Source organism: Triticum urartu, chromosome 7A (assembly GCF_056163025.1).
Source record: "Triticum urartu cultivar PI428250 chromosome 7A, HENAU_Tu73, whole genome shotgun sequence".
NCBI classification, from domain to species: Eukaryota; Viridiplantae; Streptophyta; class Magnoliopsida; order Poales; family Poaceae; genus Triticum; species Triticum urartu.
The window spans coordinates 64,622,134-64,643,653 of NC_141879.1; the positions used below are offsets into that span (position 1 = coordinate 64,622,134).

General features: G+C 49.9%; 1 protein-coding gene and 1 pseudogene across 1 annotated transcript; one reads left to right on the forward strand and one right to left on the reverse strand.

Moving 5' to 3' along the window:
* Nucleotides 1-605: 605 nt before the first annotated feature.
* On the reverse strand, nucleotides 606-2,216 carry LOC147957820 (uncharacterized; annotated as a pseudogene).
* Nucleotides 2,217-6,185: 3,969 nt separating this feature from the next.
* On the forward strand, nucleotides 6,186-7,602 carry LOC125521294 (homeobox-leucine zipper protein HOX28-like). The gene is made up of 2 exons (XM_048686351.2): nucleotides 6,186-6,633; nucleotides 6,749-7,602. The coding sequence occupies exons 1-2, from the start codon at nucleotides 6,292-6,294 to the stop codon at nucleotides 7,205-7,207; spliced, it is 801 nt and encodes a 266-aa protein (XP_048542308.1). The 5' UTR covers nucleotides 6,186-6,291; the 3' UTR covers nucleotides 7,208-7,602.
* Nucleotides 7,603-21,520: the final 13,918 nt, after the last annotated feature.

A 21,520-nucleotide genomic window follows, 5' to 3' on the forward strand; every position in this document is an offset into this window, starting at 1 on the left:
TTCTTCTGAGTCCGCCTTTCGTGATTGAAATTCTAACCATTCATCAACCTTGGGTGGGAACTTGTACTTGTACTTATGCGGGTTCTCACCCGCTATCTGTGCATCAGTTTCCATTGAGTACTTCAGAAAGTACGCATTCATCTTGTCAAATGTGTATTGAACTATTGCCGTCACGGGTAATCCACGTGCACCTTTGAGCACCCTATTGAAGCATTTGGCCATATTGCTTGTCATTTGACCTATCTTCGGCCATCTTCATCAAAAGCACGTGCCCACTTGTTCCGGTGTTGAATGTGCCTATTCATAAAGTCTTGACCCCCGTGATCAAGTTTTTTGTGTGCGAGCAATTTGTTCAACAAAGTGGCGAACCGCTTCTCGGAGAAAGCAAGACAACAATCTTGAAGATCATCGGCCAACTCCTTAAGGCCACATGCCCTATAGAAGTTCGAACAAAAGTGCCTCATGCACCATCGATGGTGCAACGGAGCATGCCCGGGAATGTCAATCTCCACCGCGTTAAGAATTCCTGCATGCCGATCCGATATGACACAAATTTCCCTTTGAGCGGGTAACACCTTCGTCCTCAAAAGACGCATAAACCACTCCTAGTTGTCATTGTTCTCCGCCTCAACCAAAGCAAATGCCAATGGCAACACCCGGTTATTGGCATCACTTGCTATCGCAACCAACAAGGTGCCCTTGTATTGTCCGGTCAAGAACGTGCCATCAATGGTGATGACCGGCCTACAGTGTTCGAAAGCCCTCACGCATTCCTCGAACGCCCAAAATGCACGGCCAAATACTCGGACTTTCTTTCCTTCATAAACCGTTGTTTGGTGCCCATGAGGCTCGACAACATGAACCATGCCCGGGTTTGTGGCGGCCATGGCTAACAACAACCTAGGGATTCGGTTGTATGCTTCCTCCCAAGTACCATACAACATCTTAAATGCGGCTTGCTTCGCCTTCCATGCCTTGCCGTACTTCACCTTGTAATGAAAGATGGCTTTCACAAGGTCAATGACATGTTGGACGCTCATTGTTGGAAGTGTGGATATTGAGTTGGAGAGCCTGTAAGCGATGAACTCGGACGTGAGTTGTCTGTGGTCTTGGGACACAATCTTGCCATCCACCCTTTTGCCTCGGCACATGTGAGTTGGCACACAACTCACTACGTGCCAAGCGGGACCTCCTTTCCATGGTCTTGCACGCACAATCCACGGACATATTTCATCTTCACATGCACATGCAACCGTGTAGCGCACATTGACGTCCGAATGCACCACCTTGTGTGGACGATAATGCGTAACCGAGTAGTTGTCGAGCCACATCTTCAATTCCAAGAAGGTTTCGAACTTACACCCTTTAGCAATCCGGTTCTTGTCGTCTCCCAAATCACGGTGAGAGCTTGGCCTAACCCCAAGAGACATAGATTTGCCACCATCCACAACGGCTTCATCCGCGAGACTAACATCCTTGAACAATGGTGTCTTGTGATCCCGACCGAATACCTTCTCGAAAGCTTCGGCCTCCTTCACCGTGAACCCCTCCTCATCAACTTGTTCATCGGGACCTTCGTCATCCGAATCCGATGCATATGCACGGGAAAAAGGGATGGAATGGTCCATCGTCTCTCGCAAATGATATTTGTCAAGATCACCCACATTGTTGTCATGGAGATCAACTTCATTGTCATCGTCCGCATACTCATCATTGTCCTCTTGCAAAGCTTCATCTTGGTTGTTTGTAAACGGGCTCAATGTTGGCCTCACTTCTTGGGTCAAAAGAGGTTCAACAATTTCATCTCACTTCAAGGGTGGGGGGCTACTGGCAACCAAAGGGGAGGGTTTCCGGTTCAAGTCCAAATGCAAATTTGAATCAACCTTCTTCGTTGCAAATAACTCAAGAGCCTTGTCAAGTGAATCGGCCACCGTTTCCTTGTATGCAACCCAACGTTGCACCGAGTTGATACGCATTGTCTTCCAACGGATGTGCATTCCAAAACCTACATTATGCCTTCCCTCCAACTCAACGATATCACTAGGGTCCATCCAATTCAAATCTTTCCTCACTTGTTGCAAGAGCTCCGCATAGCTAGGACTACTATCAAACACCATATCTAGCTCATCCGGATCCGGTTCAATATTGCCTTTCAAGAAGGCGTCTTTGTCCCCATGATGAACAAACACACATGTTCTTCCCATCCCTATAAGCATTCAAACAACACAACGTAACATTGCTTCTATGAGTACTAATTTAAGGATTAACACGGAATACAAACCCTAATATATATATCAAACAACAACCCTAACCCTAACCATAACCCTAGCAATAACCCTAACCCTAACCATAACCCTAGCACCAACATAAGAACACCCATAAGAATAACCCTAACATACTAACAAAGCCTAATCATAGGAAATTGGCAAACAAAGATCTCACATCTCCATGCAAATCTCTAGATCCAAACAAAACTAGGGTTTCCCCAAATTAGCATTACTTGGATCAAAACAAGGGGATCGGAGAAGATTACCTTGAGGGAGGGTATGACTTCGAAATCCACGAACAAATTCTTTAAATTTGCAAGTTTTGGAAGAGGATTTGAGAGGGGGAGAGAGGGGGAGAGGGGGCAAAGCTCGGGTTGGGGTGTGTGGGGTGGGGGGAGTGGGGGAGGGGGGCCAAGCCACTGGATAAGTCACAGTGCAGCACCTACGGGCCGGGCCTGCACATTACATGTGTGGCGCCTAGCTCGGAGGCGCTGCACTACTGGGTGCGGGCCCAAGGGCTGCCACGGTGGACAGGCGTGCAACGCCCCAGAGCTGGGCGTTGCACCGTAGGGTGTGGCGCCTGCGTGGCGGGCGCTACACAAAAGGGTCAGTGCTGTGAAATAGTTTTACGGGCAGTTCATTCCATGAATTGATTTCGTCCCAAGGTCAAAATTGTCAAATTTGCCCTCTTGTACTACCCATATCATCAATATTAATCAAGCAGGACGTAGGGTTTTACCTCCATCGAGAGGGCCCGAACCTGGGTAAAACTTCGTGTCCCTTGCCTCCTGTTACCATCCGGTCTAGACGCACAGTTCGGGACCCCCTACCCGAGATCCGCCGGTTTTGACACCGACAATGTCCCTAGTGGGCCTCTAGTTAACTAGCTCGTTGATCAACAGATAGTCATGGTTTCCTGACTATGGACACTAGATGTCATTGATAGCGGGATCACATCATTAGAAGAATGATGTGATGGACAAGATCTTATCTTAAGCATAGCACAAGATCGTGTAGTTCGTCTGCTAGAGCTTTTCTAATGTCAAGTATCTTTTCCTTAGACCATGAGATTGTGCAACTCCCGGATACTGTAGGAATACTTTGGGTGTGCCAAATGTCACAACGTAACTGGGTGACTATAAAGGTCCACTACGGGTACCTCCGAAAGTGTCTGTTGGGTTGGCACGAATCGAGACTGGGATTTGTCACTCCGCATGACGGAGAGGTATCTCTGGGCCCACTCGGTAAAACATCATCGTAATGAGCTCAATGTGACTAAGAGTTGGTCATGGGATGATGTGTTACGAAACGAGTAAAGTGACTTGCCGGTAACGAGATTGAACGAGGTATTGGGATACCGACGATCGAATCTCGGGCAAGTAACGTACCGATTGACAAAGGGAATTGAATACGGGATTGATTGAATCCTCGACATCGTGGTTCATTCGATGAGATCATCGTGGAATATGTGGGAGCCAACATGGGTATCCAGATCCCGTTGTTGGCTATTGGCCGGAGAGTTGTCTCGGTCATGTCTACATGGTTCCCGAACCCGTAGGGTCTGCACACTTAAGGTTCAGTGATGCTAGGGTTGTAGAGATATTAGTATGCGGTAACCCAAAAGTTATTCGGAGTCCTGGATGAGATCCTGGACGTCATGAGGAGTTCCAGAATGGTCCGGAGGTAAAGATTTATATATAGGAAGTCCAGTTTTGGCCACCGGGAAAGTTTCAGGATCATCGGTATTGTACCGGGACCACCGGAAGGATCCCGGCGGTCCACCGGATGGGGCCACCTATCCCGGAGGGCCCCATGGGCTGAAGTGGGAAGGGAACCAGCCCCTGGTGGGCTGGTGCGCCCCCCATGGGCCTCCTCCTGCGCCTAGGGTTGGAAACCCTAGGGGTGGGGGCGCGTCCACCTGGCTTGGGGGCCAAGCCACCCCCTTGTCCGCCCCCCCATCTAGATGGGATCTAGAGGGGCCGGCGCCCCCCTGGCCCCTATATATAGTGGAGGAGAGGGAGGGCAGCCGCACCCAAGTCCCTGGCGCCTCCCTCTCCCCCCGTGACACCTCTCCCTCTCATTGGTGCTTGGCGAAGCCCTGCCGAGATCCCGCTGCTTCCACCACCACGCCGTCGTGCTGCTGGATCTCCATCAACCTCTCCTCTCCCCTTGCTGGATCAAGAAGGAGGAGACGTCTCTCCCAACCGTACGTGTATTGAACGCGGAGGTGCCGTCAGTTCGGCGCTCGGTCATCGGTGATTTGGATCACGACGAGTACGACTCCATCAACCCCGTTCTCTTGAACGCTTCCGCTCGTGATCTACAAGGGTATGTAGATGCACTCCCCTCTCCCTTGTTGCTAGATGACTCCATAGATTGATCTTGGTGATGCGTAGAAAATTTTAAAATTCTGCTACGTTCTCCAACAGGTAGTTACAAAGGTAGATTTCGAGTTTGTTCAGACCCATGCTGCGAGACATGGTCGAGCAAGATGGGATTTATCCCTCCGATCAGGAGAGGATATACTCTGGGCCCCTCGTGTGATCCGACCGGGATAAGCATGGCCATGCGATAAGGATTTTGAGATAATTTGGTTTGTGGTCGGCATCACTGGAACGAGAAAGAGGTCGGGCTAGCACAAGGATGACAGACTCGCCTTGAGCTCGACAACATAGATCATGTGGCAAAAGGAACGGAACTGTGATGTACAGTTTCTCCTAACCAGCTTCATAGTCTGCTTGGTGTTCAGTATGCCTTGCTAGAGGCCGCTACCAACTGTGCAGTTCGGAAGTGATCCGAACTGCGACCAAGTCGGCTTGAACCTAAGGGGTCACGCGCTTAAGGGAAGGAACCTACGAGGTCGGATCCGAGGACACTGGTCGGATGTGGTCCGAGCTGTATTCGGATTGTGGCCGAGTATACTTGTGGGCTTTAGGATCCGTGCGAGGCCCAAGTGTTGAGCCCGCGACGGACGCCTATATATAGTGGAGGTGCGGCACACTCATGCGGTCGATTGCTTCGGCGCTGTCACTAGGGTTTGCATGTGTTGCGAATAGAAACCTCCACTCGCCGCCGACTGTGTGATCGGACCTAGCTGTCCGCCGCACGGTGTTCCTCCTGCACGCGCGGATACCGTTAGAGGCGGTGCATCTGCGCCGCTCCGGCGAACTTGTACGTGGGATCGGACAACAGGCTGCTCGAGGTAGATCGCACGAGGAGGAGACGATCCACGCGGACGCGCTGCCCCAACTCTTCTTCCGCTGCACACGGCACTGCGTATCTAGTGGTAACGAACTGTGATCCATCTCCCGTAGCATGTTCTTGGCTGTTCTGCGCGTAGGAAATTTTAATTTGCAGTCGACGCACCCTACCGTAGAACCCAACATGCTTAAGCAGAACCAAGGCGTGAAGAAACCCTTACCCGGCTGTCCCTCTCCCACTAAAAGGCTCTAACCCATGTTACCATCTCTGCTAATCTCCTGACAGAACCTCTGGAAAGAGGCTTAGTCACGTCCTTGATCTCCTCCAGAAGAACTAATGTAATATGCTGCAATCATGCGACGATGCAACAGCTTGCATCCTGATTATGTTACTATTAATCCCCACTTGTTCGCACACTGATTGTACTATCATGAGCCTAATTATTTTACACGAACCGGGCGCTCGATTTCCCTTGCTCACATGACCCTAACGTAATGCAATCTCACCTGGGAACCTGGAGTGGCCAGCGATTTTGGCAGTTGATTACTCCGGCAGTGCATCCCCAGTGCCTTGTCAAGGGTCAAGGGCCGCCATGGAAACTCGCCACAGGATCTCCAAAGGAGATCCACCCCACGCGCACCAGCTCATCATTGTCGCCCGCCCCCTCCCATCATCCCCGGTAAACCATCGCTCCGATCCCCCTATTTATACCCGCGCACCTGCGCATCATTTGCTCATCACCACCGCCGGCGAGCTCTCTACTTCCTCTCGACCTTCCTAGCTACACGGACACCCACAGAGCTCCGATAGTTTGTTAAAGAAAATGGCGCCTCAGAGCCTGGATCTTGGCCTGAGCCTTGGCCTTGGCCTCGTGTCTCAGCCCTCCCAGCCGAGCTTCTGGTACTCCGGCGGCAATGTGGCGGCGGACCAAGAAGTGGGCCCGACTCCGACCGCGGCGGCGGTGGAGGAGAGGAGGTGCTCGCCCGGTAGCCCGGCGTCGAGCGGCAGCGGCAGCGGGCTGAAGCGTGGTGCCGAGAGGTCCGCCGGCAGCGGCGACGAGGACCAGGACGATGACGGCGGCAACGCGCGCAAGAAGCTCCGCCTGTCCAAGGACCAGGCCGCCGTCCTCGAGGAGTGCTTCAAGACGCACCACACCCTCACTCCGGTACGTGTCTCGCCTCGCCTCATTGCACACAACGCAACACGCTCGATCACGTCACATGGATGATTCATGGAGATCGAGGATGGGGAAATGACATGGATTTCCTTTGCGTTTGCAGAAGCAGAAGCTGGCGCTGGCCAACAGCCTCGGGCTGCGGCCGCGGCAGGTGGAGGTGTGGTTCCAGAACCGCCGCGCCCGGACAAAGCTAAAGCAGACGGAGGTGGACTGCGAGTACATGAAGCGCTGGTGCGAGCAGCTCGCCGAGCAGAACCGCCGCCTCGAGAAGGAGGTGGCCGAGCTCAGGGCGCTCAAGGCCGCACCGCCGGCGCACAACGGCGCCTCGGCGGGGCCGCTCACCACCCTCACCATGTGCCTCTCCTGCAAGCGCGTCGCGTCCACGTCCTCCGCCTCGGCCTGCACCGTGCCCAGCTTCTCCTCCAATGCCGGCACCGGCATGCCAATGCCATCCCCGGTGGCGCTGCCAGAGCACCGGCAGTTCTTCTGCGGTTTCCGAGACACCGGAGCAACGTACGGCAGCTCTGCCGGGCTCGCGAAGGTGGTCAAGGCGGCCAGATAGAACGAGCTATCTCTGTGACGCCGCCATGATGAGCATGCCAAGCAAGCTAACAAAAAAATGGCGGCATTGTCACGACTCACAAATTTAAGCAAGTGTAGCAGAAAGTTTAATCCTTTTTCTTCTCTGTCTCTGAGGGAAATGCAAGTTAATTAGTTTTAACAATCTAGGATCGGTCAATCGACGAGTTCCTGTGGGGATGAATGTATCCATGTGAAAAGTTTATGAAATAACATGAGAAACTAATGCATACCAACATGTTGAGTAAAAGTACACCAACATGTTGAGTAAATTTCCAATTTCCTTCCCTGTCTTGCATAGTTGTTGCAGTGGGCAGCGTAGATCGAGGGTTGGTGTATTATTACTACTTGACTACTTGGCTTGGTTTGTCAGATGTATCACCAACATGTTGAGTGATTTTTCTAATTTTCTACCCTGTCCTGCATAGATGTTGCAGCGTAGATCAGGAGTTGGTGTAGTATTACTTGACTTGGTTTTTCTGGAGTATCATCTACTCAATTTCAGCTGCCCGACAAGTTGCATCTTAAAGGTGACTTCTGCTTTAGTTTGGCCATCTAGCAAAAGAAGTTATGCTATTAGTATACCATTTCACTTGCCTATCTTACGGGCAATTTTCCAAGTCCGAGTAACATGTTAGGTGCATGGTCTCCTCATTTTGGTTGTTCAGGTATTTCACCTTGTCGTTTCTATGTGTTTGAGCTTTTATATTGGCCTCCGGAGTCGCAACTGGAAGATCCGCATATCCCGGCCTAAAAAAACCTCACGCGTGTCACAAGGCCGAACCAACGTGATGTAGAGGTCGCCAAAGGACCACATTGCAAAGAAAAGCCGTCGCCGCCCTCACCAACAAATGTTGCGGACCCTGACCTCACCGGCATCAGAGGCTGGCAAAGATCTACGCCAACAAGCAATTAACATTCATGTAGGTGACACCGTTGATATTTGGAGGCTCGAGGAAATCGGTCTGATCGGTGCGTAGCCACCAAACAAATCGTCACCGTCTAACTCTAGTTATAAAGCCGGAAGCGGGGAAAATAGAGCTACATAGGATATATCATGATCTCCTTGCACTCCCACACTGACAGAACAAATGGAGGAGGGGAATGGCCTATCAGTATAGGAGAAGTGGCGGCATGGTAGGAACGCTCGGAAAATCGCCTCTATAGAGTTTGATGACGAGATAGATATTTTTGTTCTTGCAATCCATTTACAGATTCATATGGTGTTTGAAGGTGTAGGTTTACTAGAACCAGTTGAGATGAGTGGTCTTAAAGAGTTGTAGGAGTACAGGGGAATTCTCATATGGACACAGTTATTTCGAAGGGATTTGAGTTTTCTTTACATATCCAGAGAATCCAAGTATAACCGGAGGTTAACCTGACTGTGCCAACAATGATTAAAAAAATAGCAAGCTTTAGTTTGTGCCTAGCTTGCTTGTTGAAGAACCTCCCCATCTGTGTGTTGTGATAAGATGGTTAGTGCGAATGTGGTCACTGTTGTAGTTTGCATATTGCAGATCTTATCGCTTCAGGTTTTATTTCCCTTTTTTACTTGCCTATGCATAGTTTTGGCCTTATATGACTTTGGTATTTAACGATATGTTTTTGTGCGTGTGTGTTGGTGTTGGTCATGTGCATATTAATTATGTAGATGCCGGGTGTGTATTCATTGTGTTTATATCTTTCTGATGTTTCATTTTGAGCCAATAAAGTTCACTCTTTGTCGTAAAAAAAAAAACCATGCCAAGGGCGATGACGGCGGCGCGCCTTCGGCACGATTCAATGCTTGTTGTCGCCGTTAGGTGGTCTATTAAATCTGGATCTAATTTTAATTATTTCTGGTGCTCCTTGTACTTCCGTGATTGAAAATGAATAGATCAAAAGTTTCTCGCAGAAAAAGCTTGTAATTCCCTTATTTTAAATTAATTGAATTCTTATTTTTGTCATAAGTAAAATAGGGTAAATAACAAAAAAAAAGGCAATACCCTCATCTGGAATATAAAAGATATTTTAGAATGAATTTAGTGATACTATATTGGTCGTGATATTGATAATGCGGCCATCAGAAAACACACGACGACAGGCCGAAGCGCACGCACACACGAGCGTGATCGACGAATCAGATGCCGGCCGGGGGCGCGACCGCACGAGCGCACACATGCGACGTCGACGACGAAAGTGCCCGGAAAACGACGATTAAAGGGCGCCATTCAACGGCGCCTAGCTACAAAACTACTAGTAGTAGTGGTATTTTGATTGATACTACTAATTTCTTCCGCTAGTGGTCGCTAGAGTGGTTGACGTGCAAGTTTTGTGACATCGTTCGCCTACTTGTAAACTGAGGAAGTAACTTGTATGGCACTAGGGCTAGAAAAAGTTTGGGGTAAGGAAATAAAGACTGCCTATTTATCTGGTACCCGAAACGAAAAACAAGCATTAATCCATCCCAAACCATTAGATCGCTATTTAACGGCCATGATCAGGCATGCACTGTTTATATGCAGCCTTGCACCCCCAACAATTGCAGGCCGGATTATTGCCTTCTGCAGTCCACTTGACCGACATCTTATGGTTCGTCATTATTTACATATGGTCTTTTTTTTTTGTTAGCCGCTCATTTTATCTGGGCCTTCAGTTTAATGTTAAAAGTGAGAAAGATAAAACACGAACCTGTTCTATGATAAGAGTAATTAATCATTGTTGTTTCAAGGTTAATCCATTTCATGCACTTTGTTCAAAAGCAAAGGTATATATCCGTGGAGGCTGGTTCGTTATAAATCAAGAAATGACTTTTTTTTTAGGTCAAGAGATTTGTCACGTGCTACTACATGCTCCTCACTGCCGCGTCCCTGGCTCCCCTCGCCTCCTAAACAGTAAAGAAGTCATCGGAATTCCTGTTCTCAGTCCCATCCCTCAAAACCCATCGACCTCCTGTTCTCAGTCATCGGCATTCCCCGTCCCTAACCTGAACAGTCAACCCTCTTCCCCGAATCTAGTTGGGAAGTCACAGGTCGCTGTGTCATCCTCTTCTCCGGCACAGTCCTGGCTCGGCATGGAGCGCTGGCCAGGGCCGACACTCCTTGCCACTGCTCGCCATGTCGGCCCGCCTCCGTGCTCTATGGAATCGCATGACGCGAACAAAAAATCCAGGCATCTACGCCGTCCGTTCCATAACCACGATAAGAATTATGAAACGAAAGGAGTACTAATATTTAGGAAGCACAAAAAAAACATAAAAGAAGAAGAAAACAACAAAGGCATGCACACTCGTTTACGCGAGAGAAAGAAAGACACAGAAAGCGCAGCTAGCCACGAGATGCCCAGCTAGGACTCGCGATCATGGTTCATGGAGGAGGGGCAATATAGAAACACCAGTGGGGGTGTGCTTTGTCCGGTGGAATGTTTGACCGGCCGGCCGGCCGGGATCTCTCTCGCTCGCTCGCGTGGCCGGCCGCTGACCGGGCTGCACGTGCGGTCGACATGCATGCCCGCGCTGGCACCGCACCGCTGCGCGCCTCGGGATTCCGCGCCACGCTGCCACATGCTCGCGAGTCCCTGCGCGCGTACGTGCGTGCCCGCCTGCTCTTCCAGCGTAGCTTGCGAGCTTCCTCCTTCCCTTCGCCGCCGGTGGCTTCGTCGTGTTCTCGCGCGGGCGCGGCGACCGAGGGAAGGGGGCACGGCACTGGCATTAGCATAATCCGCGCGTTGTCGCCTGCTCTGCTAGCCGCATAATCTAATCTGGTCTAGTCGATCGCCCATAATTACATGCGCAAGTGCACGTCGCCGGTCAGCCAGCGGACCCGGATTTCGTGCGCTTCCTTGTTTAACCGGGGCTAGAGACTGCAATGGTCTGCCTAGACTGCCGTGCCTACGGAATACTCATGTACATAGGTGTGGCAACTGGCCGTTGTCTAGGAGGAGGAAGATTTGTCCAAATACTCGTTGTTTACCCTGAGATTAGCATTTCCCTTCTTCTTCTGGGCATCTAGAAAATAAAGCACTGCATGTAGTATCTGCATATATGGAGGCAAAAATGAAGCACTGAAGTAAAAGATCCCAGGAGACGATTGTATTTGCATATAGTACAAAACTTTGACCCCATTATCAGACAGACAAACCACTATACAAAGTGATCGATCAGCTGATAACAATCATTTGGAGCGCATGTTTGCACGCCTGTGCAGGCCCATCTCATTCCGCCATGTTGCATCGCATGCCCGCGAAGCACAGCGCATCGGTCGAGGCAAAGCAGCAACCAAACGGACAAAACACATCGATCACGACCGTGGATGCAGCTTCCTCGCTCCCTCCCTGCTGCACGTACGCAATTGTTGAGATAGTCTGTACAGACAAGCGCGCGTACGTATACTGGAAATAATACTCGACCGATCGGGGAGGGACGCGTGAGAAGAAATGATTACCGGCCACCATGGGTCACATGCAGGGCCGGGAAGAGCCAGAGATCGATCGAGCCATGCATGTGCACCAGGAATAATTCAGCAGTTGCCCATCGACCGATCGGCCGGTGTCTTTGACAGCACGGCCATGTCGGCCAAAACCAAAATCAACGTGGGTAGCAGGCTAGCAGCTAGCGGCACGCTGACGGCATGTTTGAGAGCTCTTTTTTTTTTGCGAGCACGACCAAAAGTGAAAAGCCCGGCCTTGAAGGTGGACCGACGACAGAGTCACTGGAATTGGACAGAAGGACTGGGGTGACATTGTGTAGGTGCAATGTATCATGTATATTCATCAGGCCGCGCGTACGTACGCGTTCTCTGCACAAGTTGGTCACCGTTCTGAACCCCGGTCTGGTTCATTTTTGCACCTGCCCCACTATGTGTAGGTGTACTGCACTGAGCCTACCCTGAAACGATCGGTGTTTTTTATATGTATGCGCAAAACGTTGACTACATTTTCCACGCGTGCGTTGGTCCAGTCGATCCAGAGCGGAATGATCGATGGTACCGCCAGCGTCAGGTAACTGCGGCCAATAATTCATCGATCGGGTGCGCGGGAGATCTGCGACGATCGATGGATGGACGCATCTGGTCCGGGGGTGGCCGGTGCGCAACTGTACACTGAACGGCTCCATGCATCCGTCGCAGCGGAAAGCTGGCTAACCAACGCCGAGCTGGGCGTCACGTTGCATGCCGGCCTAGCTACCACTGGCTCGCTCGCCCCATCGCTAGCTGCTGCCATTAATCCTCATGGCTCGTACATTTCACACGTTCGCACGCACCGGCCTCCAATTATGCCAGCCGAGCCAACCAACTTTTATTCTTCTTCCAAATAAAGGCACTCACTGCAGCGGCGTACTGTAGATAGTGCATGCAGTGCGTGATATTCCCGTTTCGTGGCCAGGTGGGTACGGACCGGGCAATGTATATTTGCCACTTCCGCAATGTACTAGCCCAACGAGTGAGTAGTACTAGTGTAATTAATTTCCTCCATGTCGACCATGTATGTCTGCCAGCTTGGGCCAGAGAGGGGCCTGGCCGGTGTATCCTGTCCGTGCGATTTTCTCTCCGCCTCGATTTTTCTTCTTTTTATAGTGATATGATTTCCTCGCTTACTAGTACGAAATGACTAACCATTTCTCAGAAAAGAGAGATGATTAACCAACGACAGCCAATGATTTTTCCTTGCAGTGGTAGGAGCCAATGATGAGGCAACCGTCCCACCCGGGCTGTCTGTCCGTCCGGTCCGTCCAACTGAACAAGAACAACCGATGGATGGATCGGTCCAGTGATGGTCCATGGATCCATCACAACCAATAATAATCAATCATAAGCTTGAGGCAAAAGCCAGCCGCGCAAGTGGGGCGAATGATTAGGGCGACCGATGCGCACGACCGCCCCCGCCTCCACGAGCCCGGCACATGGCCCGTCCCCTCCAGCCTCGTACATCTGGGCCCTCGCGGTCGCCCCCGGCCCCCATCATTGGCCGCACGTGAGGGACACCTCACTGCATCCATCGTCCATGCGTCCTGGGTTAGATGTAGGTAGATCCATGTCAGCTCTTCCCCAAATGCACGCACTGGCACTGCCGATCCAGCACTATTAGTATTTGGTGGAATTCATCTACTCTTGCTCCAAAGCAACATAACCTGGAGTACCCTTTCTGATGCTAAAATGAAGAAAGAAAACAGTGCGTACCTGTTGTACTACATCACACCATCCCCTTGCTGTGCGCATAAATAATACTCCCTCTACCCGAAAATACTTGTCATCAAAATAAATAAAAAGGGATGTATCTAGAATTAAAATACGTTTAGATACATCTTCTTTTATTCATTTTGATGACAACTATTTCCGGACGGAGGGGGTACTACTCTAGAAATGCTTCTGTGTGATGAGTATTTCTAGTTTTGAATTAAAAGTGACATCATGTACATTATAGTATCTGGCTTCCATCTTGGCGGTGGCGACGGCTGGCCCGGATCCGACCATGATGGTGGCGGCGTCCCCTCCACCGGGGATGACGGGCCAGGAGGTGGGTCCTTGTGGTGGCGGCGGATCTTGGGATCCCGTGTCCGGGCTCGTAGCAGGACGCGCGTGGCGGCTGGACCTTCCTCCGACATCGACGACGCTTGACACGGGAACGCGCCGTAGTATGGGCGATGACAACAGCTGGTGCGACGCTGGGTGCTCCCTGCGGCGCCCGGAATCAGGGTGGCGACCCTTCTTCATCAAAGGCGGTGGACGGCGAGGTCGTTTGGGCGACTCGAAGTCTGGATCTCGAGGTGGTGACGGCCTTCTGAAGCTGGTGCCGGTATGGGACGCCCCTTCCATCAACAGATCGGGTTGGATGCGGCTCGACAGGTGACACATGTGCCTCTTTCGGAGTTGTCGGGCGGTGCCTGTCGTCGGCGGGTGAAGCCACCAGTGGATGCGTTGCCGACGGATGCTACGCACGACGTCTTATACGGAGACGTCAAGTCATGCCAGTTATCGACAGGTGACGCACGGTGGTTATGGCGGAGTTGTCATGTTTAGCCTGTTGTCGTTGGATTGAAGGTGGTGCGATAGTAGCGGGAGGCAGGCGGCATGGTACGTCTTTGTCTTCCGTTGTCTCCTCCAGAGGTATCTGGCTATCGAGGTGTCGGCAAATGGATAAGGGCGGATGGTACAAATGACTTCAATGACGAGTTTATGCACTCCAGTGGAAACACAAGATCTTTGATCGAGCTATGTCGCCACGCGCCTGTGTCGTGTCCTTGCTGAAGGTGGTGGATTGAAGCTTGGTTTTGGGATGAGAATATGGAGTTCAATCTTGTGGTGGACTCGCCGTCATCAGCGCACGTGCGTCGATTCTTTTTTGAAAGCGTAGCCTAGGAGTTGTGTTTTTTAAGTTATGTTGTGTCTTGTATCATAGGGTTAGTGGCTATTTGGGGAAGTTACTGTCGCGAGGTATATAGCCTCAGGGTTTGTTTTCCGCTTTTTTCTGGATTGATGGTCTTCGGCCGCTGGATTTTGCACTATTAATAATATATGGTTGCATGTATCATTCTGATGCAGAGGACGGGGTTATCCTCCTTTTTGAATAAAAAAAGGATGCGGTAGCTTGTAAGAGGATTGGATTACTTGCTAAGAAAAGATGGAGATTGACGCTTGGGGATATGTATGAATCTCCTGTCATCCTTTCTCAGCTCGCTGATCTGATGGAGACGGTGACAGCTGAATGAATCACGGAACCAATTATTGACACGCACCTGATACTCTACCTCACTACTAGTACTAATATAAGTATATAACTTTCTTTAATTCCCCCTGGTTCCAAATAAGCATGATTACAAATTCTCAGTGCTTTCGGTTTAAAAGAATCTCTCAGGTCTCAACCTACCATTTCCCAGTGATATTAATAATCAACTAACACAACATATATGTACTCGTTTGTTAGTTTGTGGAACGGTGCTGTTGATTGATTAGCCACTCTATCATCACCTACTTGTGATCAATACAATAGTCCAAGTGCATGAGTGCTGCTCACTCAGCTAGCATATGCAATGCAATGAAGCCGGGTATAGTAAGTAGGGTCAGCAGTAGGTAATAATTTGAGGATAAAAGAAGCGCCCACTTGAGCCGACAACAACAATATAGGGGGCTTGATCGCCACCCTACACCATTATTCAAACACCCCATCTGCTCTTGCTCTTGCTCTTTGAGGATGCAGCTTTCAGTACAAGATTGCACATGTCCTCACTATCATGCCAAGATGCATAAACAGCATGGGGCCTATCATTGCGTCCATGCGTACCAGTTCCCCCCATTTGCACTGCATAATGGAAATAAACGGCCAAAAGCTAATGCAGATGCAAACTTATAGTACAGTTTTTGTGACTGCAACCTTTACAAGATCACTTCACAAGTTTTGAGCTCCCAATGCAACAGTTTCTTCATTAAAAGTCAAGGTTAAAAGGAGCTTTCATGGTACCTGTGCAAAGATAAACATCGGTCACCCGCAAAAAAAAAAGATAAACATCGGTTGCTTGAAAAAAAAATGGGCATGAGAGCCTTTTCCGGTGGGCAAGTATTACAAAGTGTGCTGACAGTATACAGTTTGCCTTGTAATATCTAGCCCAATGGTACTACTAGTATGCAGAAGAATGTTCAAGTCCATTTGCACTAGCTTCAGCTAGCTTTAGTAAGACTTGAGTTTTTTTTTGCGGCTGTAGTAAGCGTCGAGTTAAAGTTAAAGTTAAAGCTTGACCGGCCATGCAACTAACCAGTTGCAGGGGGACTAGAATTTCCAGGCACGAACAAAAGTCCCAATTAATGATTAAATTCTCGAATCTTAGTACTATATATAGACCACTTTGCTTCTTCTTTTTTGCGGGGTGTATAGACCACTTTGCTTAACTATGCATTCTCGTACAATAAACAACTTAACCCACTGTCAAAAAGAAGCAAAAGGAAAATGTTGTTCGTTCTTCAGAACCTGATGTTCTGTGAGGCTCCACAAATTTATCCACAATTTTCTGTCCAAGCATAGCATATATATCCCTAAACTTTATCAATATACTAGTAGTGGAGAAAATGCCATGTGTTGGTACAAGAAAGAAACAACTTATAGTGATAGAACGCGCTAAGCAAACTCAACTCATCTAATGCAATCATTTGGTGCGTGAGGCCAAAATTGCAAGGTCCCACGTTTCCAAGGCAGAGCAGTGAGTGAGCGGAGGAACAAAGAAGGGCAACCACCATGGGCTGGGAGGCAGGGCATGCATGGCCCATCCAATAATTCCTCCAACGTGGGTGGAGTAGGTTAGGAGTAATTGAGTGAGTTGGATCCGAGAGATCAGACAGACAGATTGCATGCTGATCGGACTCATGGAGCGGAAAAGGCATCCACTGAAAAAGGCCGGAAATTAACATGGCTCTAATGCTACACAAATCAGAAAAGGTGAGCTAAATGCTGCGTAGATGACTGCCAATTTTGCAAATTAGCAGGCATCTACGGGCATCACTGACAATCACTAGCTGTGCACGTTTACAGACTTTTTAGTGGCAAGATTTTGAAGTTGACCACATTAATATTTCAGAAAAGCAGGCCGTGCAATTTCTTTTCCCTTTTTCTTTTCCATGCGGTAATTTAAGTAGTACCGCAGTGGAGTCGTGGAGTGATTGGCGCCCCCGATGACTGCGGGGAGGTTGTGGGTGGTGTCAGGAAAAGTGCCGGCAAAGCGAGGCGCACGGCCGGCCCGGTGGGCCATCCCTGTCCTGACTTTCCACCTTGTCAATTTGCCAGGTGGACCCGCCCCATGGGCTCTCTCTCTTGTTTTTTTTTTGAGAACTATGGGCTCTCTCTCTTGTGTGCGCTGGAAATCATCATGGGCCTTTTGCTTTCTTTTGTTTTCCTCCCTGATCACGAGTGAGTACCCCGCTGATTCTCAAAAAAAAAAAAAAAAACGAGTGAGTACCCCGCTCGGCTCGGTCGGTCGCCATGAGCCCATGAGCCGCCGAACCAGCGCGAGCCGGCTCGATCGACGCACTCAGTTCAGTTGCAGGAGGCATAGTACTTCAGCTGTATATAGCATTTCGATGAACTTTGCCTGAACTGCCATGAACAGAACCGCTAAAATATTATTTTCATGTCAAGAAGTCTGAAGATTCATTGGTTGGCTCAGCCGCCTCTTGTTCATACCCTGTGCAGTACATAGTTTTTCTATCCCTATCTGTTAAATGAAAATGATCAAACTCTTCGCAAAATATTTGATCAAATTAGTTCGTCTCTTTTCCTTAGACTGGGACGAATTAGCTATGAAAATGATCGAATTAGTTAGTCCTTTTTTCCTTAGAGTTAGAGCGAATTAGCTAGTTATTGGGGGCACCTACTGTACAACTCAATCATATAGTTCAGGATCTTCTGGCTTGAATTTGGGGTCATTTTTTCTTATTTTCTTTTACTAATGCCACCAAATGTGTTTATATTGTGTCCTCTGCACGTACGTTTGCCCCATCGATGATCACGTTAACAAGTCGGAGGCAGGTTGTTATCGCCATCCTCTACCCCTACCAAAACCGCAGGATTCAGGCATGGATGTATGCGTAAACCCGGACAGCTGGTTGCTAAGCCATATACAGTCAACACAATTAGACTACTCTACCAATCAATTTGATTATCGGCTGGCCTAAGAACAACACATGCCAATCAATTTGTAATTAGCCACGCAGCTGTAGTTTTGCCGGGGGACATGGACAATCGGCCACCCCAGGAATCCCGACGCGACGTCGTTGGCGAATTGACCCGTTCGTACCCCGAGCGGCCAATCGCCGCGGGCCACCCAGGGGCGGAGCCAGCGTTGTGGCGTTGGGTTGAACCCAACGATTTTCTGCTGCCATGTACGCGTATGTAGGTTATATTATCGTGTGCGTGAACCCATTAGAAAATCGAGGCTGCACCCATCGGAATTTGGAATTCACAAGCGAAAGCCTTTTAGTCCAGAAATCTTCACGGGAGTAGCCCAGCTAAGGCCCATACGTAAACTGCTACTACTGTCCTGTTGGAGATATTACTACTGGGTGTAAACCGAACAGGACAAGCCGGGTTAACTTCATCAGTAGTTGAGTGTGATAAAAGCCCATGAGGGCAGATGAGGGCTAAAGGCCCATAATTGGTTTAAGGCCTATAGCTATAAACCGGCGTAGGTATGTAACTTGTGTTAAAAGTTAGGAATAGTGGAGACCGAACCGGACGCATCTATGAGCCGGTATCGGGACTCTGTAAACCGACGGGCGTCCCCATGTATATAAGGGGACGACCCGGCAGCGGTTCGGGGAGAGAGACAACAACTCGAGACATAGGCGAAGATTATTTGCTCCCTAGTCGTCGAAACACCCATCAATTCCATCACAACTAGACGTAGGCTTTTACCTTCATTGAAGGGGCCGAACTAGTATAAACTCTCTTGCGTCCTTGTGTCCGCTTTAACCCCTTCAAGCTAACCCGTAGCGATGGCTTCACGACTAAGTCCTTTCTCTAGGACATCTGCCGTGACAAAACCACGACAGTTGGCGCCCACCGTGGGGCTATCGCACGATGGTTTTCGGTTCTTGGAGGGCCGCTTTGAAGGACTCGAGGGTTACGCTGTAGGCCGGATGACTAAGAGTCGTCGCGGCAAACTCTACATCGACGACGCAGGCTGGGGCCCCGAGGCCGGCTCAATTGAGTACGGGTACCGGGTCCCCTTTGGTAGCATTCACGTTTTCATTGGCAAGATCGGTGAACCGGGCCCTGAGCCGGACATCTGCACCGACCTTGTCGAGACGGCTCAGCGTACGCGATCCACCCGGGTTAAACCGGCCATGAAGCGTGCCTTCGTGGGAATGATCCATGGAGGGAGTTATGAGGATGGATCGGAGCTTCGCGGGGCGACTGCCGTTCGTTCCGGTGACGAATCTTCGACTGGAGAAACCGAATCTCTTTATCAGCTACAAGATGGCCGGATTGAGAGCTGTTCCGATGGTGACAGTATTCCGGACCCCTTTGATCTGCCTAACCGGGTTGGAATATTCATGACCGGAACACAAGCAGCGCTTCACTCTTCGACAGCCGCGGCAACGATCTCCGGTTCAGCAGCGGCAACGGTTGCTGGGGCGGGAGGCCCTGTGCGCCCACCGGCTCAGGTTCTATCAGAACTATTTGATGCGTTGGCTGTGCTTATGGCAGAAGTCAATCCGCCAGATCAGGACGCTCACAACACGGAGATTGCAAAGGTAAAGGAACAAATCACGCAGGCCAAAACGGATCTGGCGGCTGAGGACACTAGGATGGCCGCAGAGCGGGCCGCTTTAGACGCACAGGCCTACAGGCTTATGTTGGATCAGAGCGCGTCGCATGAAGTCATGAGGAGGAAGCACCGGTCCCGCTTACCTCCGGTTTTCGAGGCCAGAGACCTTTTCAACACTTTAGGACCAAGAGCCAGTAATCCGCTGGAGGGGAACCGGGCAGAAGCCCCTGGGACCGGTGCACCGGTTCAGCCCCGTCAAATGGACCCGCCTCGTCAAAACACCGTTATACCTCGGGATGCTTTAACACCTCCGGGTCACTACTCCAACCCAATGGACAATCTTGTTGCCGCTGCTGCACGACTGGAGGCCATTCCAGTTGAAGGTGACTCGCCGCAAGCAGTAGAGACGCGACGGGTCAAGGAACTTCTGAGGACAGCTTTGGCCCAACAGGAGGCGTACTCGTACAGCCGCGACCGAATCCACTCGACCCCCCGTCCAAGCCGGAGCTATAGCAAACATATGGATGAACCAGTAGTGTCGAGTAATGAACGACGTGGAGCACCCCGTGGTAACAACCCGACGGGTGGTGCTGATGACGCTCAGGAAGTGGTGAACCGGGCCCGAGCGCGTAGGGAGGCCGAGTTAGCCGCACAACATCAGGCTCGGCAGCTCACGCCGGTTCGTCCAACCATTTCGATCGAACCTTGTGTTACTTCTAGTTCTTTGGGGATGCCTTGCCTCGTCCCCGCTTTACGCAACGTGCGCTTGCCCAAGGATTTCAAAGACCCACGCAAGGTATCAAATTATACGGCGGATCAACCACCAGAGACATGGGTAGAGAGCTATGAGATGGCCATGGAGATGCTTGATGTGGATGACACGGCGTGTGCGAAATACTTCACCATGATGCTTGAAGGAACGGCCCGTACTTGGTTAAAAAGCTTGCCCGCTAATTCTATCAGTTCATGGGCCCAATTACGAGCCCGGTTTATCAACAATTTCAAGGATACCTGTAAACAGCCTATGTTGATAGTGGACTTAGCTGCATGCGTCCAGGAGGAAGGAGAGTCAACGACTCATTGGGTGCGTCGGGTTTCACAAGTGTTGCACTCCTCAGACCGCATCAACACTGACACCGCAGTATTAACCCTAGAAGGCAACTGCCGGTTTGGGCCTCTGAAGTTGAAATTGGGACGGATGAAACGTCATTGCACCGACATGGGGACCCTCATGGCCGCTTTGGTAAAATATGCTGATTCTGATAGTACCAAGGATCTCGAATCTGATGATGACAAGACAGGGAAGGGGAAGAAGAACAACAGCTCCAAAGGTCAGCAGCATCTCTGGGTAGGCAATGGCGGAGGAGGCAAGCGTAAAGCAAATGGCAACATGGATTTTGTGGCTAATACCAACGTACAGGACAATGGCCAGCGGTGCAAGGGTAGGCCGAAAAATCGTAGTGGAGCGCCCAACCCCCAACCCAAACCGCCTGAACTATCTGCAAAGCCAGCCCTGTCCAAGACATGGGACGAAGGAGGAGCCAGCAAACCACCTTTGGAAGGATTGCTTTATTATGCAGGAGTTCAAAAATTCTAATAATTTCCGGTATGATCACGGATCTGGCGGTGGCTCAGGGTCCGGGCCGGGTTACGGTGGAGGAAGTTCCGGTTCAGGATTTAATGTTAATCCGGGCGGACATAATGGTCAAAATAGTCAGAACAACCAGGGTGGTTACTGAAGGAAATATGCCCTAGAGGCAATAATAAAGTTATTATTTATTTCCTTATATCATGATAAATGTTTATTATTCATGCTAGAATTGTATTAACCGGAAACATAATACATGTGTGACATAGACAAACAAAGTGTCACTAGTATGCCTCTACTTGACTAGCTCGTTAATCAAAGATGGTTATGTTTCCTAACCATGAACAAGGAGTTGTTATTTGATTAACAGGATCACATCATTAGGTGAATGATCTGATTGACATGACCCATTCCATTGGTTTAGCACCCGATCGTTTAGTATGTTGCTATTGCTTTCTTCATGACTTATACATGTTCCT